The sequence below is a fragment of the Lepus europaeus genome, chromosome 12 (assembly GCF_033115175.1).
Source record: "Lepus europaeus isolate LE1 chromosome 12, mLepTim1.pri, whole genome shotgun sequence".
Classification (NCBI taxonomy): Eukaryota; Metazoa; Chordata; class Mammalia; order Lagomorpha; family Leporidae; genus Lepus; species Lepus europaeus.
The window spans coordinates 11248118-11273281 of NC_084838.1; the positions used below are offsets into that span (position 1 = coordinate 11248118).

Sequence of the window (25164 nt, forward strand, 5' to 3'; positions counted from 1 at the left end):
TCTGTGTGTCTCTCTTTTTCTCTGTCACTCTTTCAAATAAATATTATTAAAAGAGAATTCATCATGAATACATCAGTAATAATATTAATCACTACTCTCATTCCAGAAAACCCCTGCCAAAGAACAAAATTGAGCCTCTTGATATTTTGTTCTTCTTGAAGTTAGGACTGGATGCTCACCCTGGTGGCCCATCTGAGATGCAGAGATTCTGGGGTCTCACTGCGCCTTGACTTCCTTCTTTCCTTTTCCAACTCTGCTCCTCCCTGTGTCCAGGTGAAGCAGACATGGTGGATGGCCACTAGGAACAGGACAGAAGTGACTGAATTTATCCTACTGGGCTTGTCCAGCTGGCCAGAGATGCAGCCAGTTATTTTTGGAACTGTCCTTACCATGTACCTGGTTGCAGTTATGGGCAGTGCTCTCTTGATGACTGTTGCTCGCTCAGACCCCAGGCTTCAGACCCCCATGTATTTCCTGCTCAGCCAGCTTTCCTTCATTGACATATCTCTGACAACCATTACTGTTCCTCAGATGCTGGTGCACACCTTGTCTGGGAGTCGCACCATCTCCTATAACTGCTGCATCATCCAGTTGTTCTTCTTCATGGCTGTGGGAAGCATGGAAGGCCACTTGCTGGCAGCCATGGCATATGACCGCTTTGTTGCCATCTGTGACCCTTTATGATACTCTGCCGTTGTCAGCCATCACCTGTGTTTGCGCATAACATTGACCTCTTGGGTGGTTGTCAGCCTCAACAGCCTCCTCTATACCATGCTCGTCACCCGCTTAACCTTCTGTGGCAACCGAGTCACCCATTTCTTTTGCGACATCACTCCCCTGCTGCAGCTGTCCTGCACCCGACTGATGGTCAATGAAATGCTGATATTCACTGAGGGGGTAGCTGTGGTGGTCAGCCCCTTCTTCTTCATTTTGGGTTCCTATGCCCGCATTGGTGTTGCCATAGCTCGCATGTGCTCAGTTGCTGCCCTGCGCAAATCTCTCTCCACCTGCAGCTCCCACATCCTGGTTGTGCTGCTCCTGTATGGCTCTGTGATTCGCATGTATCTCCGGCCGACCTCTAGCTATGACTTGCAGCAGGATCGCCAGGTTGCCGTTTTCTACACAGTGGTTACCCCTATGCTAAACCCACTCATTTACAGCCTCAGGAACCAGGAGGTTAAAGGAGCTCTGCAGAGGCTGTGTAAGAAACTCTGCAGCCCAGGAAACCTCCAGCCTGGATCCCAAGCAAACGAGGAATGGCAGCACCTCTCCTGAGCCGGGGAGTGCAGATCTGACCTGGGGATGGAGCTGTGGCGCTGCACAGCAAGCCACTGTCAGGAGTTCCAGTTCAAGTCTTGGCTGAGCTGCTTCTGATCCAGCTCCCTGCTAATATGCCTGAGGAGATGGCAGAACCAAGTACTTGGGCCCCTGCCACCCACTTTGAAGACCCAGATGGAGTTCCTAGCTCCTGGCTTCAGGCCCACCCATGGTTTTTGTGGCCATCTGGGGAGTAAACCAGAAGATGGAAGATCCTTTCTCGCCCTCCTCCTCTACCCCTCCTCCCCTCCCTACCCTTCCCCTCCCTCCCCCTCCCCCTCTCTCTACCTCCACCTCCCCCTCTCTCCCTCTCCCTCCCCCTCTCTCCCTCCACCCCTCCCCCTCCCTCTCTCCCACTCCCTACCCCTCTCTCCCTCTCCCTCCCCCCTCTCCCTCCCTCCTCCTCCTTCCCCCTCCTTCCCTCTCCCTCTCTCTCCCTCCCTCCCTCCCCCTCCCTCTCCGCCTCCCTCCCCTTCCCTCCCCCTTTCCCTCCCTCTCTCCCTCTCCCTCCCTCTCCACCTCCCTCCCCCTCCCTCTCTCTCCCTCCCTCTCCCTCCCTCTCTGCCTCCCTCCCTCTCCCTCCCCCTTTCCTTCCCCCTCCCTCCCTCCCTCTCTCTATCTCCCTCTCTCTATCTCCCTCTCTTCCTCCCACCTCTCAAATAAATAAGTATTTTTTAAAAGTTAAAGAAGATATAACCTGAAAATGCCTCAGATGTATGGGTTATATTCCCAGTAGTGGATACGTATCTCATTTCCGTGGAATAATCTTTCCTCAGGAAACACTGGCTCCCTCTGGGTTGGATTTGGGAAGAGGTGAGTTCATGAATAAATGGTTCTGGTTGATCTAGGGTCTTATCAAAACTCGAAATGTAACTTTATTTTTTTTAAATACCTTTTTTTTAATTTTCTGAATATTTGCAGTAGAATCTTTTTTTTTTCATTTATTAAACTTTTATTTAATGAATATAAATTTCCAAAGTACAGCTTATGGGTTACAAATGGCTTCCCCCCTCCCATAACTTCCCTCCCACCCGCAACCCTCCCCTTTCCCGCTCCCTCTCCCCTTCCAATCACATCAAGATTCATTTTCAATTCTCTTTATATACAGAAGATAAGATTAGTGTATATTAGGTAAAGATTTCAACAGTTTGCCCCATATAGCAACACAAAGTGAAAAAAATACCGTTGGAGTACTAGTTATAGCATTAAATAACAGTGTACAGCACATTAAAGACAGAGATCCTACATAATATTATTTTAAAATTAATTAATTTTCTATGCCATTTCCAATTTAACACCAGTTTTTTTTTTTTCATTTCCAATTATCTTTATATACAGAAGATCAATTCAGTATATAATTAGTAAAGACCTCATCAGTTTGTACCCACACAGAAACACAAAGTGTAAAAATACTGTTTCAGTACTAGTTATAGCATCACTGCACATTAGACAACATATTAAGGACAGATCCCACATGGGGTGTAAGTACACAGTGACTCCTGTTGCTGACTTAACAATTTGACACTCCCGTTCATGGCGTCAGTAATCTCCCTAGGCTCTAGTCATGAGTTGTCAGGGCTATGGAAGCCTTTAGAGTTCGCTGACTTTGATCTTATTCCAATAGGGTCATAGTCAAAGTGGAAGTTCTCTCCTCCCTTCAGAGAAAGGTACCTCCTTCTTTGATGGCCCTGTTCTTTCCACTGGGATCTCACTCACAGAGATCTTTCATTAAGGTCTTCTTCTTTTTTTCTTTTCCATGGTATCTTGGCTTTCCATGCCTACAATACTCTCATGGGCTCTTGAGCCAGATCCGAATGCCTTAAGGGCTGATTCTGAGGCCAGAGTGCTGTCCAGGACATCTGCCGTTCTATGAGTCCGCTGTGTATCCCGCTTCCCATGTTGGATCCTTCTCTCCCCTTTTGATTCTATCAGTTAGCATTAGCAGACACCTGTCTTATTTGTGTGATTTCCCCCTGACTCCCAGACCCATCAGAGCCATCGAATGTGAACTGAAATTGATCACTTGGACTAGTGAGATGGCATTGGTACATGCCACCTTGATGGGATTGTATTGGAATCCCCTGGCACATTTTTAACTCCATCATTTGCGGCAAGTCTGATTGTGCATGTCCCAAATTGTACATCTCCTCCCTCTCTTTTTCCCACTCTGAAAGGGATCACCTTTCAGTTAAAATTTAAACACCTAAGAATAATTGTGTGTTAATTATGGAGTTCAACCTCTAGTACTAGAACAACAACAACAACAACAACAAATACTAAAAAGGATAAAGTATTACATTGTACATCTAGAGTCAGGATAAGAGCTGATCAGGTCATTGTTTCTTATAGTGTCCATTTCACTTCAACAGGTTTTCCCTTTGGTGCTCAGTTGTCGCCGATCAGGGAAAACAAATGATATTTGTCTCTTTGGGACTGGCTTAATTCACTCAGCATGATGTTTTCCAGATTCCTCCATCTTGTTGCAAATGACTGGGTTTCGTTGTTTCTTACTGCTGTATAGTATTCTATGGAGTACATGTCCCATAATTTCTTTATCCAGACTACTGTTGATGGGCATTTGGGTTGGTTCCAGGTCTTAGCTATTGTGAATTGAGCTGCAATAAACAGTAATGTGCAGATGGCTTTTTTATTAGCCCAATTAATTTCCTTTGGGTAAATTCCAAGGAGTGGGATGGCTGGGTTGTATGGTAGGGTTATGTTCAGGTTTCTGAGGAATCTCCAGACAGACTTCCATAGTGGCTTAACCAGTGTGCATTCCCACCAACAGTGGGTTAGTGTCCCTTTTTCCCCACATCCTCTCCAGCATCTGTTGTTGGTAGATTTCTGAATGTGAGCCATTCTCACCGGGGTGAGATTTGCATTTCTCTGATTGCTAGTGATCTTGAACATTTTTTCCTGTGTCTGTTGGCCATTTGGATTTCCTCTTTCGAAAAATGTCTATTGAGGTCCTTGGCCCATCTCTTAAGTGGGTTGTTTGTTCTGTTGTTGTGGATTTTCTTGATTTCTTTGTAGATTCTGGTTATCAACCCTTTATCTGTAGTATAGTTTGCAAATATTTTTTCCCATTCTTTTGGTTGCCTCTTCACTTTCCTGACTGTTTCTTTTGAAGTACAGAAACTTCTCAATTTGATGCAATCCCAAATGTTAATTTTGGTTTTGACTGCCTGTGCTCCTGGGGTCTTTTCCAAGAAGTCTTTGCCTGTGCCTATATCTTGCAGGGTTTCTCCAATGCTCTCTAATAATTTGATGGTTTCAGGTCGTAGATTTAAGTCTTACATCCATGTTGAGTGAATTTTTGTGTAAGGTGAAAGGTATGGGTCTTGCTTCAAGCTTCTGCACGTGGAAATCCAATTTTCCCAGCACCATTTATTGAATAGACTGTCCTTGTTCCAGGGATTGAATTTGGATCTTTGGTCGAATATAAGTTGGCTGTAGATGTTTGGATTGATTTCTGGTGTTTCTATTCTGTTCCATTGGTCTATCCATCTGTTTCTGTACCAGTACCATGCTGTTTTGATAACAACTGCCCTGTAGTATGTCCTGAAATCTGGTATTGTGATGCCACCGGCTTTGTTTTTGTTGTACAAGATTGCTTTGGCTATTCGAGGTCTTCTGTGTCTCCATATGAATTTCAGCATCATTTTTTCCAGATCTGAGAAGAAGGTCTTCGGTATCTTGATTGGTATTGCATTGAATGTATAAATTGCTTTTGGGAGAATAGACATTTTGATGATATTGATTCTTCCAATCCATGAGCATGGACGATTTCTCCATTTTTTGGTATCCTCTTCTATTTCTTTGTCTAAGGTTTTGTAGTTTTCATCGTAGAGATCTTTAACGTCCTTGGTTAAGTTTATTCCAAGGTATTTGATTGTTTTTGTAGCTATTGTGAATGGGATTGATCTTAGGAGTTCTTCCTCAGCCGTGGCATTGCCTGTGTATACAAAGGCTGTTGATGTTTGTGCATTGACTTTATATCCTGCTACTTTGCCAAACTCTTCGATGAGTTCAAGCAGTCTCTTAGTAGAGTTCTTTGGGTCCCCTAAATAAAGAATCATATCATCTGCAAAGAGGGATAGTTTGAGTTCTTCCTTCCCGATTTGTATCCCTTTAATTTCTTTTTCTTGCCTAATAGCTCTGGCCAAAACTTCCAGAACTATATTGAAGAGCAGTGGTGAGAGTGAGCATCCCTGTCTGGTACCAGATCTCAGCGGAAATGCTTCCAACTTTTCCCCATTCAATAGGATGTTGGCCGTGGGTTTTTCATATATTGCTTTGAATGTATTGAGGAATGTTCCTTCCATACCCAGTTTGCTTAGAGTTTTCATCATGAAAGGGTGCTATATTTTATCAAATGCTTTCTCTGCGTCTATTGAGAGAATCATATGGTTTTTCTTCTGCAGTCTGTTAATGTCGTGTATTACGTTGATTGTTTTGTGAACGTTGAACCATCCCTGCATACCAGGGATGAATCCCACTTGGTCTAGGTGGATGATCTTTCTGATGTGTTGTTGCATTCTATTGGCCAGAATTTTATTGAGGATTTTTGCATCTGTGTTCATCAGGGATATTGGTCTGTAATTCTCTTTCAATGTTGCGTCTCTTTCTGGCTTAGGAATTAAGGTGATGGTGGCTTCATAGAAAGAATTTGGGAGGATTCCCTCTTTTTCGATTGCTTTGAATAGTTTGAGAAGAATTGGAGTTAGTTCTTCTCTAAATGTCTGGTAGAACTCAGCAGTGAATCCATCTGGCCCTGGGCTTTTCTTTGTTGGGAAGGCCTTTATCACTGTTTCAATTTCTGTGTCAGTTATGGGTCTGTTTAGGTTTTCTATGTCTTCCTGGCTCAATTTAGGTAGGTTGTATGTGTCCAAGAATCTGTCCATTTCTGATAGATTTCCCTGTTTGCTGGCATACAAGTCCTTGTAGTAATTTCTGATGATTCTTTATATTTCTGTGGTGTCTGTTGTTACGTTTCCCTTTTCATCTCTGATCCTATTGATTTGGGTCTTTTCTTTTTTTAGTGAGTTGGGCCAATGGGGTGTCAATTTTGTTTATTTTTTCAAAAAACCAGCTCCTCATTTGGCTGATTTTTTTGTAATGTTTTTTTGGATTCAATCCTGTTGATTTCTTCTCTGATTTTAATTATTTCTCTTCTACTGGGTTTGGGTTTGGTTTGCTGCAGATTTTCTAGATCCTTGAGATGACTTGAAAGCTCATCTATTTGGTGCCTTTCCAATTTCTTGATGTAGGCACCTATTGATATAAACTTTCCTCTTAACACTGCTTTTGTTGTATCCCATAGGTTTTGGTATGTTGTGCTGTTATCCTCATTTACTTCCAGAAAATTTTTGATTTCTCTTTTAATTTCTTCTATGACCCATTGTTCATTCAGGAGCATGTTGTTCAATCTCCATGTGTTTGCACGTGCTCTAGGGATTCCCAAGTTGCTAATTTCCAATTTCATTCCTTTATGGTCTGAGAAACTGCATGGTATGATTCTATTTCTTTTGAATTTGCTGAGACTTTCGAAATGTAACTTTAAATCACCAAACCTGAGCCTCTCATCTTTCAGGCTAGTATACAGGACTACTAACTGAATTTATAATGGATCAGTACAACCTGCAGGATTTTGATAATTTTAGTAATGGTATGCATACACTATCTTACAGAGAGACATCAGAGTTAGGATATCATTATACAGAAAAGAGATGTTGAATAAATCATGGGATGGCCTAGGCCTCTCTTAAAATTTTGATATTGTATAGTCTCTCATTTCAACAACCTCTCAACTCACAGCCATAATAATAAATCAGCATTTATAGTCATTGAATTGTTCCATCTATACCTTTTTTAAAAGATTTATTTTAATTATTTGAAAGAGTTACACAGAGGAGAGTCAGAGAGATAGAGAGGGGTCTTCCATCCACTGGTCCTCTCCCTAATGGCCGAAATGGCTGGAGCCGCGCCGATCTGAAGCCAGGAGCCAGGAGCTTCTTCCAGGTCTCCCATGCAGGTTTGGCGTCCTGCAGAGGATAATGTAGGTCATTGACCATGAAGACTGGAATGGATCTGTTCAGTGGCACTAACACTAGGAGAAGGTGGTCAGATTTGGGTTATATGGGGAGTCAAACTACTTAGGTGTACTGATATTTTAGATTTAGTTTTTTGAAATGGAAAAAATATCAAGGGTAAACTGTGAAAATGGGAGGTATCATTACATCATTTACATGTGCAAGACTGTAGGCTGAAGAATACACAGATTTGGCTGGGGGGCACAGTCAATAACTGTTGTGGCCATAGTAATTTTGTGGTATGTATTAGGTACCCAAGTGGAGCTGTTCATAGACAGTTATGTATGTAATTCTTGAAGCACACAGAGAGGTCCTATCTGGAGCTAGAAATGTCAGAAGTTTTTTGTCTTGGCTGGACTTGACTTCTCCTTCCTGGGCTTGGCTTCCTCTTAGTGAGATTTGACCATTAGTGAACCATGTTCATGACATGGTGAGTTGTGGACACATGACACAAACAACAGCTCCATGGGCCAGCTCGTGTGTGTGTGTGTGTGTGTGTCTGTATGTGTGTGGGGGCGGGGGAGGGAGAGATTCTCAAAGTAAAATAACATTAGCTGGAATGATACTCCCAAAACTTTGTTTTTTGAAAACTTAATTAACAAAAATTTATTTTTCATAGTTCTTGAGCCTAAGAAGTCCAAGATTGAGGACAGTGTTCTGTAAATAGTCCATAGGTCAAATAACAAATCACAGGGGGGAAATTAGAAACTATTTAAAACTGAATCACAGTGAAAATGTGAGATAGCCAATTTGGTGGAATGCAGCTAAGGCAGTGCTCAGAGTAAAAAAAAAATAGCTTAGATATTTGTTTTTAACTGACTTATAGTAATCATATATATTTATGGTGTAGAATGTGATGTTTAGATACTTTTATACATATGTAGTGATCCAATCAAGATATATATCTATCACCTCAAATATTTACCACTTCATTGTAGCAAGAATATTCAAAACCTGCCTCATAGTCATTTTTAAATATGCAATATAATTTTGTTAACTGGAGTTATACCTTACTGTGTAATATCTGTAATAGGACCAGAACTCTGATCTAATTATAAAATGTTTTACTACATTGACACTTCCAGCTTCTTTGGCTCTGCCAGGATGCCCTGTACTCATACGTTTGACTTCTGAGGACACAGCTCTTCCAACCTTATGAGAGGGTCAAATGAGTTCTTGAAGTAGAGTGATTGCTCTTCCAATTTCATTCATCAGCACAGTTGAATGAATGGGTGACACTGTCTTCACACCTGTTGCTTCACTTTACCCCCAACTGAAATGCCCGTCCCAAATTGGATAGAGTGCAATGAGTATGTGATGGCTTCCTACAGGGAGAGTTTTACAGAGATAAAGCCTCCTGGACAGAAGCTGAAGGAATTCTGTGTCTTGTGCGTGCTGGAGGCTATAATTTTTCAGACATATCTGGCTAAACATTAGTACTGTCACTTTAATATAAAATAGTTTGTTGACCACTTCAGACTATTGTAAATGCTTACAATTCTGTATCTTATTTAAGATACAATCAAATGGTGCAATTTATCATTCTGATTTTAAAAATGAGTTTATATTTATGTGACTTGTTCAAGAAGCCTGTTTTAAGTTGTTCATTACTGCATAAAAGGCCCCAAAATTAGCTGTTAAGACAATAATGATTTCTTTGACTACAGTTCTTTGGGTCAGCTCATACAGTTGAGTGCATCTGGTCAGTTCTTTGGCTGCTCTGCCCCGACTTCTTCGGTGCAGGTGAAGTCATCTGGTGGCTCAACAGGAGTTAGATAGGGTTGGAGTTCTGCTGTTGGTAGGACCCCTCTCCCACCATGGTCTCTTAAGTTGGATAGGGTGGAGTCTGCTGTTGGTAGGACCCCTCTCCCACCATGGTCTCTTAAGTTGGATAGGGTGGAGTCTGCTGTTGGTAGGACCCCTCTCCCACCATGGTCTCTTAAGTTGGATAGGGTGTAGTCTGCTGTTGGTAGGACCCCTCTCCCACCATGGTCTCTTATTTGTGAAACAAATCTCCCAGGTTGCTTCACATGGTGGTCTTCGAGGATCAAGAAGATGAAAGTGGGAGCTGCAGGGTCCTTTGGGTCAGAGGTCAGAAGACCACAGTGCCATCACTTTTCTCATATTGTTTTGATCGACGCAAACCCAGATTTTACCCAGATCAGATGGGAGGGGAAAGAAACTGTTTAGGGAGAACAACAAAGTCATATTACAAGTGGGCTTCCCTGTAAGAAGGGAAGACTGTGTTCCTGCCCTCACAGAAACAGCCAACCTCAGTATTGCTGCTAGTAAATGATCAAACAGATTCCCGAGATTCCAACCTGTATCAGTCATCATGCTTCTTGACACAACATCCCCACCAAGAGTCATTAGAGAAACAGAGTTCCTGGTTCAGTCAAGCAAGAACAAAAATTCTCAGTGCCAAGAGCTCATTTGCATTAGCATAGTTATGTTCTTACATTTTTTACGTCAGTGTTATGAAGGAATTTCTTATTTCCTTATTTCTTATTTTTATTTCTTTATTTCCTCTTCTTTTTGTCTGCAACTTCATGCCTAGTCCTGAAATAATCTCTTTTCATTGCTGAAAGGCCTGGGTATATGTGCCTGATATTTGGAAGGATAATATACATATTATCCTTATTAGTTGTCAAGACCATGAATTAAGTTTCTTTTACAGTGAAAGTTCTATTCAAAGTAAAATAAGTAGGATTCCCAAAGACATAAGAAAAGTCTGAAAGCAGTCTTCTGTCAGCCCTGCCTTCAGCAAATGTCTAGGAAGACCGAGGATGGCTTTGAGTGATACAAAGTTTGATCATTTCTTGTGCCAACAGTGGCATTGCAGTTCGTAGGTTTCCTTAAACTTAGCTACAGGGCTTCTAGGCAAGATATTTAAAAACCAATGAGAGGGACCGGTGCTGTGGCATAGCGGGTTAAAGACCTGTCCTGAAGTGCCGGCATCCCTTATGGGCGCTGGTTCTAGTCCTGGCTGCTCTCTGATCCAGCTCTCTGCTGTGGCCTGGGAAAGCAGTAAAAGATGGCCCAAGTGCTTGGGCCCCTGCGCCCACGTGGGAGACCCAGAAGAAGCTCCTGGCTTTGGATCGGCACAGCTCTGGCCATCGCGGCCATCTGGGGAGTGAACCAGTGAATGGAAGACCTCTCTCTCTGTCTATACCGTTCTCTGTAACTCTTTCAAATAAATACAATAAATCTTTAAAAAAAAAAAAAAACAATGAGAATGATACAGTTATCTTATGCATCTTGATTTCACCAGTTTCATCTGTGTGTCCTTAGGAAATTCATTTGAATGTTCTAAAACAGTTTCCTCATTTGCAAAAATGGAAACAATAATAAAGATGCAGGAAGTAATTTTAAAAACCACTAAGTGTAAAATGCTTAGTAAGTTCCTGATATAGAGTAGTAGTGCAATAAAGATAAGAAGTTAACTGATCAGTTAAAAATTCAATTTCCACTGCATGAGTTCTGAACCGTAAGTTCAATTCCATTTCCATATCTCTAAATTCTTTTCCTGTAAGTACACCCTTGTAAGACTCTTTGTGGGATGTATGTGTGCACATGTTCTAACCTTAAAATACAGGATTGTGTTTTCATTCTTTTCTGTTCCCCAGTACACCTCCCCCACCATTAGAAATGTAAAAGATTTTCAAAAAGATGAACTAAATCAGCCCACACTTGAAACTTCTGCCCCATGACCTCACAGGCCCCTCTTAAATTTGCCTCTTGATCCTGCGAACATGAGGCTGAAGAACCAACATTTTAGTAGAGTTCTTGGCTCTTGAACCTGTTCCTTATAATCAGCATTGATTGATCATCAAACACCCAATGGTAGATGAATCCTGTGTTATCAGCTACAGAAATGACCAGGAACATACCAAGAAAACAAGAGTTTAAGTTGTCCCTGAAGTTTCAGTTGTGCATCTAAAGAAGTTGAGGAAGAAGCCAGCTGGAGAGCTGTGATGTTGCTTAATTCTGGAGCTCCTGACCCCTTAGGGTGGACGTTGTCATTGTTACTCTCTTTCCATATTGGAGCAGTTACCCCATTTCACCTGTCTTATGGAATCTTCCAGAAAACAAAAGCACCAGTATCACTGTCCCAGTTTGCCTGGCAGCTGGAATGTGAGCAAGTGTCCAATTTTCGGTCAACCAGATGCACCACCTTTGAATCTTGAGGCTCTGGTGAGAAGAATAAGTTGGCATTCTTTCTAGGGGTGTCAATATCCACTTTTCAGGCATCCAAGGGCTATGCCCAGTGACTAATGCTGGTCCTGTTGGTGAGAGTGCAAGCTACTGTGAACGGGGTTTGGTGACTACCGGAGTGTCCCCATCAGACTAGTTCTGTGTCATGATTTTGACTGTGGTTCTTACTATATGACCTTTCTTGTCCATTTCTTTGAGCCTGGCTTCCTAGCCTTGGAAATTCATGAGCTCCATCCACGTAAGCTTTTAATAAACTCATTTCTTCCATAAGTCCTCCAGAATGAATTTCTGTTGCCTGTATCTAAGCATTTTGAGTGCTACAGTCTTGTTTAATTGCAAGCCCAGAGAACACCCTCAGTTATAGTGAAAGCCATGCAGCATTTTACACAAAGTGGATGGAGGTTCCCTTTTATTTCATGTACTTTGGGATTAAGAGATATCTTAGATCAATAACTAATGGGCCGGCGCCGCGGCTCACTAGGCTAATCCTCCGCCTTGCGGCGCCGGCACACCGGGTTCTAGTCCCGGTCGGGGCACCGATCCTGTCCCGGTTGCCCCTCTTCCAGGCCAGCTCTCTGCGTGGCCAGGGAGTGCAGTGGAGGATGGCCCAAGTGCTTGGGCCCTGCACCCCATGGGAGACCAGGAGAAGCACCTGGCTCCTGCCATCGGATCAGCGCGATGCGCAGGTCGCAGCACGCCTACCGCGGCGGCCATTGGAGGGTGAACCAACGGCAAAAGGAAGACCTTTCTCTCTGTCTCTCTCTCACTGTCCACTCTGCCTGTCAAAAAAAAAAAAAGTATAAAAAAAAATAACTAATGGAAAATCTATGATATGTAGTTAATTTATATATTTCCAGGAAGTTATAAAGGAAGCAGGTCTGTGAGACACTGTATCTCCAGAATCAGAGATAAAACCCAACTGTGTTTTAGGGTTTTATGTAAAGAAAGAAGCTTGTAGTCTGTTCATCCATTTCCTGAAGGCCCCTTTGACATCCCCATTTCTTAGGCTGTAGATGAAGGGGTTCAGCGTGGGAGTAATCACTGTGTACATGACCGTCACAATGCGACCCTTGGTCACTGAATAGCTGGAAAGGGGCCTGAAGTAGACCCACGTGAGGGTGCCGTAGAATATGGCCACTACTGCCAGGTGGGAGCCACAGGTAGAAAAGGCTCTCCACTTGCCCCTGGCTGAGGGAATCCGGTGTACTGCTGAGATGATGCAGGCGTAGGAGGCAATGATGAGGACCAGAGTTCCATTGATGGCAATCACACCCTCTGTGTGAATCATCAGGGTGTTGAGGTGGGTGCTGGCGCAGGAGATCTTCATTAGTGGGTAGAGGTCACAGAAGAAGTGAGGGATCCTGTTGTTGGCACAGAAGATCAGTTGCCCCATGAGGAGGGTGTGCAACAGGGCATGAAGGTGGGAGAGGACATGGCACCCAGCCACCATCTGCATGCACAGCATTCTGGTCAGGGTCATATGGTAGCGGAAAGGGTGGCAGATAGCGACATACCTGTCGTAGGCCATCACCGCCAAGAGGAAGTTTTCCATGGCTGCAAAGCAAATGAAGAAGTAAGTCTGGGCTAAGCAGCCCATGTAGGAAATGGCCTTTGTAGAGGAGAAAATATTCTGTAGCATCTTGGGGACCGTGGTGGAGGTGAAGCAGATGTCCGTCAAGGCCAAGTTACTGAGGAAGATGTACATGGGGGTATGGAGACGTGGAGTAGAGACAATCAGTGTGATGATGGCAAGGTTGCCAGAAATGTTGATTGCGTACATGAATAGGAAAAGAAAGAAGAGTGGGATCTGCTCTTCCGGAGAGGTAGAAATGCCCAAGAGGACAAAATGGGACACACTGGTCCAGTTGGTGTTGTCCATCTGTAATGATAAGAACAAAAAGTTATTTTGATAAGTGTGGACACATCACCAGGATGTTTACTGTTACTGTTGTACTTCAGTATAAACTAAACATGATATTGACAACTAGAATGGGTGATTACATTTTTTCCTATGGAGTTTTCAACATCATCAATATCACCATCACAGCTAACATATTTAGAGCATTTAGCTCAAACCGGGGACTCTGTTGCAGTATTACATATAAATCTTACAGTAACCTCATGAGACAATTATTATTTTAGCATTAGAAATTTGAAAATTGAGGCATGGTTAGGTTTAAACTCATATAGGGCAAAATCTGAGTTTAAGTCATGTTTAATCTGCCTCCAAAGGCTGTGCTGTCAACCTGTATACAACAAAACTCCTCAAAATAAAATTAAGACATTTTACTCATGGTAATCATGCTTATTGGTGACTACTTAATAAAGGCATCTGCCTGACAAAAGGGTTGTCAAAAATCTTTTGGCTCATCAATTTTCACTTTGAGGAAATCATCCTCTTGCTAATATCCAGACTTCCCTCTTTTTTAAAAAAAGATTTATTTATTTGAAAGGCAGAGTTACAGAGAGGCAGAGGCAGAGAGAGAGAGAGAGAGAGAGAGAGAGAGAGAGAGAGGTGTCTTCCAACCACCAGTTCATTCTCCAGATGGCCGCAAGAGCTGGAGCTGTACCGATCCAAAGCCAGAATCCAGGAGCTTCCTCCGGGTCTTTCACATGGGTGCAGGGGTCCAAGGACTTAGGTCATCTTATACTGCTTTCCCAGGCCATAGCAGATAGCTGGATTGGAAGTGGAACAGCCAGGTCTCGAACCAGAGCCCATATGGGATGCCAGCACTGCAAGTGGCAGCTTTACTTACTATGCCACCATGCAGGCCTAGAAAAATCCAGACTTCTCAAGGAGTACACAGTCGCTGTTTTAGGAGTTAGTTTCCAGATTCGTAATTTCTGTATTTCTCTTTCCTAAACTCATCTTGTCTTTTTTCAGTTGCTTTTGTTTATAAAGAGGGAACAGATTTCATGTACTTTATGTATACAGTTTTTTTTTTTTTTGATAGGCAGAGTGGACAGTGAGAGAGAGAGACAGAGAGAAAGGACTTCCTTTGCCGTTGGTTCACCCTCCAATGGCCGCCGAGGGTGATCCAGAGGCAGGAGCCAGGTGCTTCTCCTGGTCTCCCATGGGGTGCAGGGCCCAAGCACTTGGGCCATCCTCCACTGCACTCCCGGGCCATAGCAGAGAGCTGGCCTGGAAGAGGGGCAACTGGGACAGAATCTGGCGCCCCGACTGGGACTAGAACCCAGTGTGCTGGCGCCGCTAGGTGGAGGATTAGCCTGTTGAGCCACGGCGCCGGCCTATAATGACATATTTTCAATTTTCTTTATAATCGCAAGCTTGGCCCTCCATTAAATATTCAACAAATATAAGTCACAAAGCCACTCTTCCTCAAAATGAATGATAATCATCTTGTCTGTAAGAGCTCATCATGTGCATTATCCTATGACCCACATAACAAATGAAAAGCAAAGAGTAATAGAACTGATGCTGATTCTTTCCTCATTTTAGCAATAAATAATACTCAATTCTGGATTTGTGAATTAATTGGGAAATAAATTGGGGAAAAACATTGCTCTATGAAATGCTTTTCAATAAAATTTGATTATTTAGATTTAATAACTAATCAGTTTTCAAAAGTTGCAATATATTACATGAAATTTTCATTTTTTAGGTCAAAATTTGTAACTTCATATCATTGAAGCTAATGATTGTATAATTTTAATCAGTTACTATTAATAATTTTAATAACTCAGATGATTTTTCTGATTTTTTTCAATGCTTAGAATTCTATGGCCACAAGAAATTAAGAAATAGCTTACATTTTATATTCTCTTTAATTGTGGAATGTAAGATAGCTAATTATAAGAGACCTTTCAGCATAAAAATTTCTTGCAATAGAATAAAACATATAAAAGAGAAGCAGAATGGAAGAACATGTTTAAAAGGAATAACGTTAAAACATAGAGCTACTAAAGATGACTTCATTCTAAAACTTCAAAGATGGATAATGTATCAGATCATCCTGATATTTAGATGCCACTCAATACATGTTAAGAAATGGGAGTAATGTAAGATTTTGTTTTACATTATATTTAAAGGCACACTCTACCTTATATCCTTAAGTAAGTACTTAACCATCTGATGCATAACTTTATAAACCAGTTTTTAAAAGTGCATAGATGTGGAGCCGGTGCTGTGGTGTAGCAGGTTAAGCCACCACCTTAACGCTGTCATCCCATGTGGGCACTGGTGAGAGTCCCAGCTGTTCCTCGTCTGATCTGGCTCCCTGCTAGTGCACCTGGAAAAGCAGTGGAAGATGGTCCCAAGAACTTGCACCCTGCTACCCATGTGAGAGAAGCTGGGAGATGAAACTCCCAGTTCCTGGTTCCTGGCTTCAGCCTGGCCCAGGGTTGGGACCACTGGGGATTGAGTCAGTGAATGGAAGATCATTTGCTTGCTCACTCCCTCAATCTGTAACTCTGCCTTTCAAATAAATTAATTATTTTTTTTAAAAAAGAACATGCATAGATTTTAAGCAGGGTATATATAAGCAAAAACTATAAAGACCACGGCCTTGACTCAAGCTCTGAAAGCAGTGCTCACTCTCATTTTTATAGGATCCTGGGGACATGAACATCATTCCTTTCCTCGAGTGCTTTCAGCAGCAGGACTAGTCACCAGAACCGTTTCCTTTGGAAGAGTTAAAGTGTGAGTGTCACTGACTTCTGTCCGCTGGCATGGGTTTGGCCCCCTGAGCCCTAAGCCTGGTCAGCACAAGAGTGCTTTCTTGCTCTTATTCTTTCTACTTAATGTTTATTTTTGAGATAACACAGTTTTAACGTACATTAGCATCAAAGGCTTAATGGCTCTGTTAAATAAAGAGTTCAACAAAGAAAAAAGAAAAGAAAGGCCATAGTTCAGGAGGAAAACAAGCAAGGGCTATAAACAAGAAATAAATGAAAGATATTCAACTTCACTTATATAAAATAAATGTTAAAGTAGCCATAAAACTGTTAAAACCATAATAGTATATAATTCCTATCCATTTGTATGACAAAGATTTAAAATAAAGTTTGCTGAAACACTGCAGCATGATTGATGTATACCAGCATTTCTTCATTTCTTTTTAGCTCCAACATACAAGGGAGAAAGTACGGCGTTTGTCTCTCTTGAAAGCCCTTGAGAAATCTAAACATGAATCAACAAAAGCAACACTGTGCAAGCAAAACTAAGCAAACTAAGCAAAAACTAAGCTTAGCCTTAGTTTTTCTCTGCAAAATTTCATTCTGCAAAATGGGGATATTAATAGTGTATTACTTTTCTCTCTCTTTCTGTCTCTATCACTATGCCTTTCAAATAAATAAAGAAACCTTTAAAAATGGTAACTCTCTCTTAACACGGCTGTGAGGATTAATGAGACTGCTTGGTCCGTGGCAAGCATTCAGTAAATGCTGGAAATCTGACCTATGAATTTTTCAGTCTCATTAAACGTAGTCTGTATGTCTGCCATCCATGTCTCTCTTTTTTGTGACCCTTTCTGCTTTTCAGAGTGCTGTGTGTCTGATCCTTTCTCATAGGGTAACTATAATTGTTTAGTTATAAATAATAACCAAGTAACCTTTTATGGGGTGGGACTCAGCTGTGTCCACGGATACTCAAAGAATTATCAGACTTTGCAATTTGTTTGTTAGGAGAAAAAGTGTGAATAATTAGGGATGTCCCAACCCATCTCATCACTCTTACAGCAACCCCAGGACATGGACAGCTCTGTGTCCCTGCAGCAATTGCTCATTGCCCTTTGGAGTGCATTGAGCTTTTCAAAGCTCATGGAAGTAGGTTAAGCTGCAGCTTGGGACACCCGCCTCGCATGCCAAAGTGCAGTTCAAGTCCTTACTACTCCACGTCTCATCCAGCTTCTTGCTAGTGCATCCTGGAGGCAGCAAACCGTGGTCCAAGTACTAGGGTCCCTGTCACCTTTGTGGGAGACCTGGATGGAATTCCAGCCTCCGGCTTTGGCTTGGCCTAGCCCTGATTGTTTTGAGCATTTGGGAAATGAACCAGCAGATGGAGGATCCCTCTCTTTCTGTCACTCTGCCTTGCAAGTAGATGAAAATAAGTAAACATTTTAAGAATTGAAAAGTTCATGGAAAAATGCATATTGTAAAAATCATGCATCTGTTTCAATTTTTGTGTCAAAATGAGTGTCTTAATTACTATTCTATAATTTTTGAAGTACTGTCGTACTTCAGATGAGAAGACCAAGGCTTAGGAAGCATGAGTGAATTCCTCAGTAAAATAGAATTGAGTGGTGGCTGGACTTCAGGTTTATGTCTGGAGACCTGGTGATTATACCTGTCTGAATGCCCAGTTCGCCTAGCCTCTTCTCCATGGGGTTGGGTTTATTTATCTTTCCTGATCTGCCTTCTTTCATGTCTCAAGCTGAATAATGCTACAACTCGGGAGAATGGACATTAGATTTTTTTTTTTTATTTTTGACAGGCAGAGTGGACAGTGAGAGACAGAGACAGAGAGAAAGGTCTTCCTTTTGCCGTTGGTTCACCCTCCAATGGCCGCCGCGGTAGCGCGCTGCAGCCGGCGCAGTGCGCTGATCCGATGGCAGGAGCCAGGTGCTTATCCTGGTCTCCCATGGGGTGCAGGGCCCAAGGGCCTGGGCCATCCTCCACTGCACTCCCTGGCCACAGCAGAGAGCTGGCCTGGAAGAGGGGCAACCGGGACAGGATCGGTGCCCCGACCGGGACTAGAACCCAGTGTGCCGGCGCCGGTAGGCGGAGGATTAGCCTATTGAGCCGCGGCGCCGGCCGACATTAGATTTTTCAACGTCAGGAGTGTGGCAGTGTAAAAGTTGTTGAATATCCTGCATCTGTTTCCCTGTGGTATGATTATTAACGAAAGCCAAAGGGGATGGACACGCTGACTGAGCACTTACTGCATGCCTCACAGAGTTCTAGGAGCTTCGTGTATGTTCTCAAGTGTTAATAGCAGAAATTCTGTGACAAAAGTATTTTAGCTCTGCTTTGTATACAAGGAAATTGAAGCTCAGTGGGGTTCCCTGACATGCTCAAGGTCACAGAGTTAGTAACTGGGATGTGATTTCAGCCCTCTCTGACCTCAAAGCCCATGCTCTTAACCACTGGGCTCTGCCACCCCTTGAGCTTTCCTTACTCTCACTGTTCCCCCTTTCTTTGTTTCTTGCTTCCCATTATGCTGCCCTGTGCATTTGGCAACAGCAAGTGCTTATCACGGTTTCTTCTAGTTTAATCCTTATTATAAAACTAGAGAGTAGACATTATTATTCCCATTTGCAGATCACGAGATTATGGAGTGGAGGGATTAATTCATTTCACCAAGGTCACAGAGAGTGGGGTTGGCGCTAGAGTGATCATAGGTCTGTCCAACTCAGAAGTAAGGCTGTTTCTATCCTACCTCGCACATTGACAGCCTCGATCCATTCTCTTCCCGTGCTTGTTTTCCCTGATTATCCTGTCACTGTGATTGGACTCTTCAGATGAGTTCATGACTTAGAAAATATGGGCCGTCTATTCTCAGGTCTTTCTTTTTCTTTAAAGATTTATTTATTTATTTGAAAGGCAGAGTTACAGAGAAGCAGAGAAAGAGAGAGAGGAATTCCATCTGCTGGCTCACTCCCTAAATGGCTGCCAACGGTTGGAGCTGGGCCAATCTGAAGCCAGGAGCCAGGAGCTTTCTCCTGGTCTCTCACATGGGTGCAGGGGCCCAAGGACTTGGGCCATCTTCTACTACTTTCCCAGGCCATGGCAGAGAGCTGGGGTGGAAGTGGAGCAGCCAGGACTCGAACCGGTGCCCACATGGGATGCCGGCACCTCAGGCACCGGCCCCATTCACTATGCCACAGTGCTGGTCCCTTTTCTCAGGTCTTATGAAAGATGTAAGAATGGATTGAGTTCTACTAGACAGTCAGCAGTTGGCTGCTATGCGGGTCAGTGTTCACAGCGCTGCCGTAACAAAACAAAACACAGGCTAGAGAGAGTCCCAGGAATGGTTGGAGAGCAAACTGCCTAGACCCTTGGAGTCTTACCATCTTCCTCATCGTTAGCAGAAATTATCCTCCCTGACCTGTAATACAACATATCATCATTGGCAGAGGAGAGACATGGGGTGTGGACAAGGAGGTAGAAAGCCAAAGTGGGGGATGGCTAGAGGAGAATCTTGCTTTATAAAGACATGGATCAAGAAAGAGCAATGTGCAGGAATGGAACTTGATTCAGGAAACGAAGACCTGAGCTTTGTCACAGGTCGTCATGAAGTTTTTTTGAGACCTTGGGAAAATTACTTCCCTTTTCTGAGTCTTCAATTTTTTCATCTGGGAAACAAGAATAATAGTACCTGATTTTAATACAGAAGCTTTACAGAAAGAAGCCAGAAGACACTATATCAACACAAAGGTTCTCCAAACGTCCTAGTTGGAGATGGGAAAGCAGTGGGAAGGTGTTGGTTTTAAATTCCTGTAGGAAATTGAAGTGCCCACTATAAAATTAGTCTATAACTGTTGAAATCTGGTCCATAGATGGCCCTTTGTTAAATGGAGAGACACTTGATAACACAACTCAGTCTATGCTGTTTCCTTGTTTGATTGTTAATTCCAAGAAATAGGAAGACAAGTCTGAGTGAGTTGGTAAGGATCACTTCACCCTGATTACTCAATACCTCTGCAAGCGATTGAGTCTCTGGGATTCCAGAAGATATTTTCTCTCACCCCACTGAAACATCCCTGAGAAGAATTACTCTTGACTGTGTAAGTTGTTCACACTTTTTTGTGGCTAAGTTTCAATAGGGGGAGGTGAGAAAGTCCATGGAGACACATGGTGTAGGGAAGAGACAAAATTCACAATATTGTACAAAGGGTCAATTTTGAGTAAGATCAGTTTCCTTCCAGAAATATACTAAGAGCCTATCTAGGAATGGCCTGATGTGTTCAGAAACTGCTGTGTGCCGCTGTGCAGCTCCTCACCTCTTGTGGGCTCTCGGCTGGATGGAAATGGGCCCCCTGGAGGCAGCCTGGGTCATCACGTCTTGTTTCCACAGCAGTTCAGGGCCAGCGATGCAGGAAGGCAGAGCAGTTGCCTAGCCCAGCAGAAAGAAAGGCATCGTGGAAGAGTTGCAGGAGGAGAGCTGCCAGACTCCTAGATGCTTTTGCTTGATGGGGGCCTGAGGACAGGTCTGGGGAAGGCGTGGGGAGTGGAGGTTTTGTCACCTGCTCTTTGCAGGGATTCATGGTCCTCACCGGCATGGAATCCCAAGTGTGTCGTTGTTTGACCTCATTGCCTTCTCTGGGGAGGGAGACCCACGGGGCAGTGCTTCCAACGTCAGCATTAGTGAGTGTGGCGTGGCGGCTCAGCTGATCCCAGGAGAGGGTCAGGACCTGGCCGTGGGGTTCACTGTGTGTGTTCCTAACTTTGGCTCTGAGAAGGAAGCCTGCAGAGACTTCCGTGCAGTCAAGGCCTGGATGGGCGGCTCCCTGCCCTGAGATGCAGCCTCTTGATTTACTTTCCTTTTAAGGGATACATACTCGTTTTTAAAAAATAGCAATAAAAATACGTATCAATTCATATTAAATTAACCTTCACAACAGTCATGTGTGTTAGATATTGTTATCTCAGTCTTTCAGACCAGCAAACCAAGAATTAAAGAAATTAATGACTTGCCCGATAAATCTAGCTAATGGGTATTCTAGACTGAATAGGGGACCGCACTACTCCATGATGCTCAGTAAATGTAGCTCAACTTTTATTTCAAGTAATATTTGTTGCCTATTTTTCATGGTGGTTGTATCATATGATTTAAAATGCATCATTGGGGCCGGTGCCATGGCTCACTAGGCTAATTCTCTGCCTGCGGCACCAGCACTCCAGGTTCTAGTTCTGGTTGGGGTGCCGGATTCTGTCCCTGTTGCTCCTCTTCCAGTCCAGCTCTCTGCTGTGGCCTGGGAAGGCAGTGGAGGATGGCCCAAGTGCTTGGGTCCTGCACCCACATGGGAGACCAGGAGAAGCACCTGGCTCCTGGCTTTGGATTGGTGCAGTGTGCCAGCCCTAGCGGCCATTTGGGGACTGAACCAATGGAAGGAAGACCTTTCTGTCTCTCTCTCTCTGTCTCTCTCTGTCTAACTCTGCCTGTCAAAAAAATAAAATTCATCATTGGGTTTACTCCTTCAGATTCTATAATGTAGGTTTTATTAAATCCTAAATCATAACAATGAGACTGAAGATCAGGTTAAAAAATTGCTTACCTATCACATGAAACAAATATTGGGCTAAATTTAAAACCAGATTTTCTCGCTGCAAGCATGGGAGATTTTTTTCTAGTGTATCAAATCACCTTTCTCTGTTTAAATCTTTTTGTTTCAGAATATTTGTAAGATTAAGAACAAAAATTATAGAATTGAACAAAGAGTTCCCATATATTGCACACCCAGGTTCCCCTGATATTAACATCTTAGTACATTTGTCTCAATCCATAAACGACACTCAGCTTCCCCTCATATTTTATCCGAACTCCCTGATCTCTCCCTCCCCTCCTGGCCTCTAAGGATCAATGTTCTGTGTTCTCACTGAGGTTTTTTTTTTTGACAGGCAGAGTGGATAGTGAGAGAGAGAGACAGAGAGAAAGGTCTTCCTTTGCCGTTGGTTCACCCTCCAATGGCCTCTGGCCGCGCTGATCCAAAGCCAGGAGCCAGGTGCTTCTCCTGGTCTCCCATGCGGGTGCAGGGCCCAAGGACTTGGGCCATCCTCCACTGCTTTCCCGGGCCATAGCAGAGAGCTGGCCTGGAAGAGGGGCAACCGGGATAGAATCCGGCGCTCCGACCGGGACTAGAACCCGGTGTGCCGGCACCGCAAGGTGGAGGATTAGTCTGTTAAGCTACGGCGCCGGCCCTTACTGAGGTTTTTTAAACTCCTGCCCATGAGGGAGAACATGCGGGCCATCACGTTAAGTGGTGATTTGTTGTTATCTCCATCGCCTTTCTGCAGACACCAAGATAACAAAGGCTTCAGTGCTTTGCTGTGAGATGAGCCCCTATAGAAGCAGGGAGATCAGCATGTCAGTGTGATGAGAGTTTTGGATCTAAACCTAAGTCTCAATTCAACATTCTCAACAGTACTCATTCATCTGTTCACTACTGTCCTCATTTATTTAGGTAAATCCTTTGGGGTCAGGGGAATCCCTGTTTTTGTGGAAGACAGACTGTAGCAAAAATGCATTGTACATTTGACCGCAGTCTCCACTAGTTCATGGCAAGGTATGTTTTGTCCTCCACTGCCAGCCCCCAAATCCAGCGGAGTGGCAGACACATAATAGAAATTTGGTACTATATTTGTAGAATGAATAGGAGGATAACTTAAATAATTCTTCAGACAATTATTTATTGAAGTATCATTAAGACAAGTTCATCGAACAAGAACTACTGGGAGTTCAGAAAATGTAAATCACAAGGATGTAATCTCAGCTTCCTGAGAAGGCTTATCTGAGCCCATCCGGGCTGATAAAGCACTATGCACTGGGGTGGTTGATAAACTGTAGAGACATGTATCTTCACAGTTCTGGGGGCTGGGGAGTCCATGTCTGGGAAGGGACGCTTCCTGGCTGCTGGAGAGCACCTTCCCACTGTGTCTTCACGTGGTGAAAGGGTGAAGGCTGGACCCTGGGACCGCTTTTAAGAGGACACTAATCCCATTTATGAAAGCTCTGCCCTCATGCCTAATCACCCCCTAAATGTTCCCCCCACCACCATCATGGTCGTCACCTGGTAGTTAGATTTCAATTTCTGAACATGAGGTCAACACAAAAATTCAGACCATGGCATTCTGCCTCTGAGCCCCCAAATCCATGTCTTATATACAAAATATATTCATTCCATCTCAATACCCCCTTAAAGTCTTAATTTGTCCCAGCACCAATTCAGAAGTCTAAAGCTCAGAATCTCATCCAAAAATCTGAATCTGAAATGGATGATACTCAAGCTATGATTCACCCTGAGACAAACTGTACTCTACCTGTAAACTTATGAAATAAAAAATGTTAATGAACTTCCTAATTACAGTGCCGAGACAGGCACCAGATGGACATTTCTTCTCCAAAAGCGAGAAACAGGCAAGAAGAAAGGAATTAGATGTCGTAAGTCAGTCCAAGTCCTTACGGCTCAATAATGATCTTCTATAACTTTAGACTTTGCCCTCCAGACCCACTGGTGACGAGCTCTGACTTCTGAAAATGGTGGACCTGTATTGGACCTCCAAGGCTCTGAAAAGTGCTGCCCTCGAAGTTCTAGGCAGCACCATGTCCACCACTCAGCTGGATGCAGCCTCTTCTGTGGCTAACATGGGTTGGATTTGCAAAGCCTGTAGCTCTTCAAATTTGACAGTCAAGGGGTGGCCCTGATGCCATGACTCTTCTGTTTTGCTCAAATCAGAGTTACAGAGATGGAAGATGGATCTTCCATCTGCTGGTTCACTCCCCAAATGGCCACAACGGCTGGCCAGAGCTGAGCCAATCAGGAGCCAGGAACTTCTTCCCAGCCTCCCACATGGGTGCAGGGCCCAAGGACTTGGGCCATCCTCCACTGCTTTCCCAAGTACGTTAGCAGGGAGCTGGATCAGAAGTGGAGCAGCTGGGACTCGAACTGGTGTCCATAACGGATGCTGGTGCTACAGACTGGGGCTTTACCTGCTACACCACAGTGCCGTTTCCTGCCCAAATCTTTATGGTCCCTTTCTATTTTGATTAAAAATTCTGTCATTATACAATTTTTTTCTTGTTGTATTTTATTCTAGCATTTAAGAGAAGCCACACCACATGTCCAATGCTTTGTTTAGAAATCTCTTCTGGCAAATAGCCCCTTCATGGCTTACAAGTTCTGCCTTCCACAAAACACTAGGGCACGGCATCACTCAGCCGTTCTCTTTTCTACTTTTCAACGTGGAGAACCTTCCACTAGTTTTCAGTAACATGTTTGTCATTTCCATCCTCGACCTCATCATAATGGCCTTAACCCCCTGTATTTCTACTGGCATCCTGTCTATAACTACTTGCATGTGGAGATCCAGTTGTCCCAGCACCTTTTGTTAAAGAGACTGTCCTTGCTTCAGGAATTGATTTTGGCTCCTTTGTCAAAGGTAAGTTGATTGTAGATGCATGGATTGGTTTCTGGAATTCTTTTACATTTGTCTACCCAATGTTTTTGTGCCAGTACCTGGATCTTTTGATTATAACTGCCCTGTAGTATGTCTTGAAATCTGGTATTGTGATGCCTCCGGCTTTGTTTTTGTTGTATAAGGTTGCTTTAGCTATTTGGGGTTCCTGTGTTTCCATATGAACATCATTATTGTTTTTTCTAAGTCTGTAAAGAACATCATTGGCATTTTGATTGGCGTCACACTGAATCTGTAAATTGCTTTTGGTAGTATGGACACTTTGATGATATTTATTCTTCCAATCCATGAACATGAAAGATTTTTTTCGTTTTTTGTGTCTTCTTCTACTTCTTTCTTTAATGTTTGTAATCTTCACCATAGAGATCTTTGATATTCTTGGTTAAAT

At 43.2% G+C, this 25164-nt stretch overlaps 1 protein-coding gene and 1 pseudogene across 1 annotated transcript; one reads left to right on the top strand and one right to left on the bottom strand.

Moving 5' to 3' along the window:
• The first annotated feature begins 291 nt into the window (after positions 1-291).
• LOC133770914 (olfactory receptor 1361-like) lies at positions 292-1275 on the top strand (annotated as a pseudogene).
• An 11283-nt stretch (positions 1276-12558) lies between these two features.
• Positions 12559-13503, bottom strand: LOC133770915 (olfactory receptor 1Q1). Its single transcript, XM_062206708.1, has one exon. The coding sequence runs from the start codon at positions 13501-13503 to the stop codon at positions 12559-12561; it is 945 nt and encodes a 314-aa protein (XP_062062692.1).
• Between the last annotated feature and the right edge of the window lie 11661 nt (positions 13504-25164).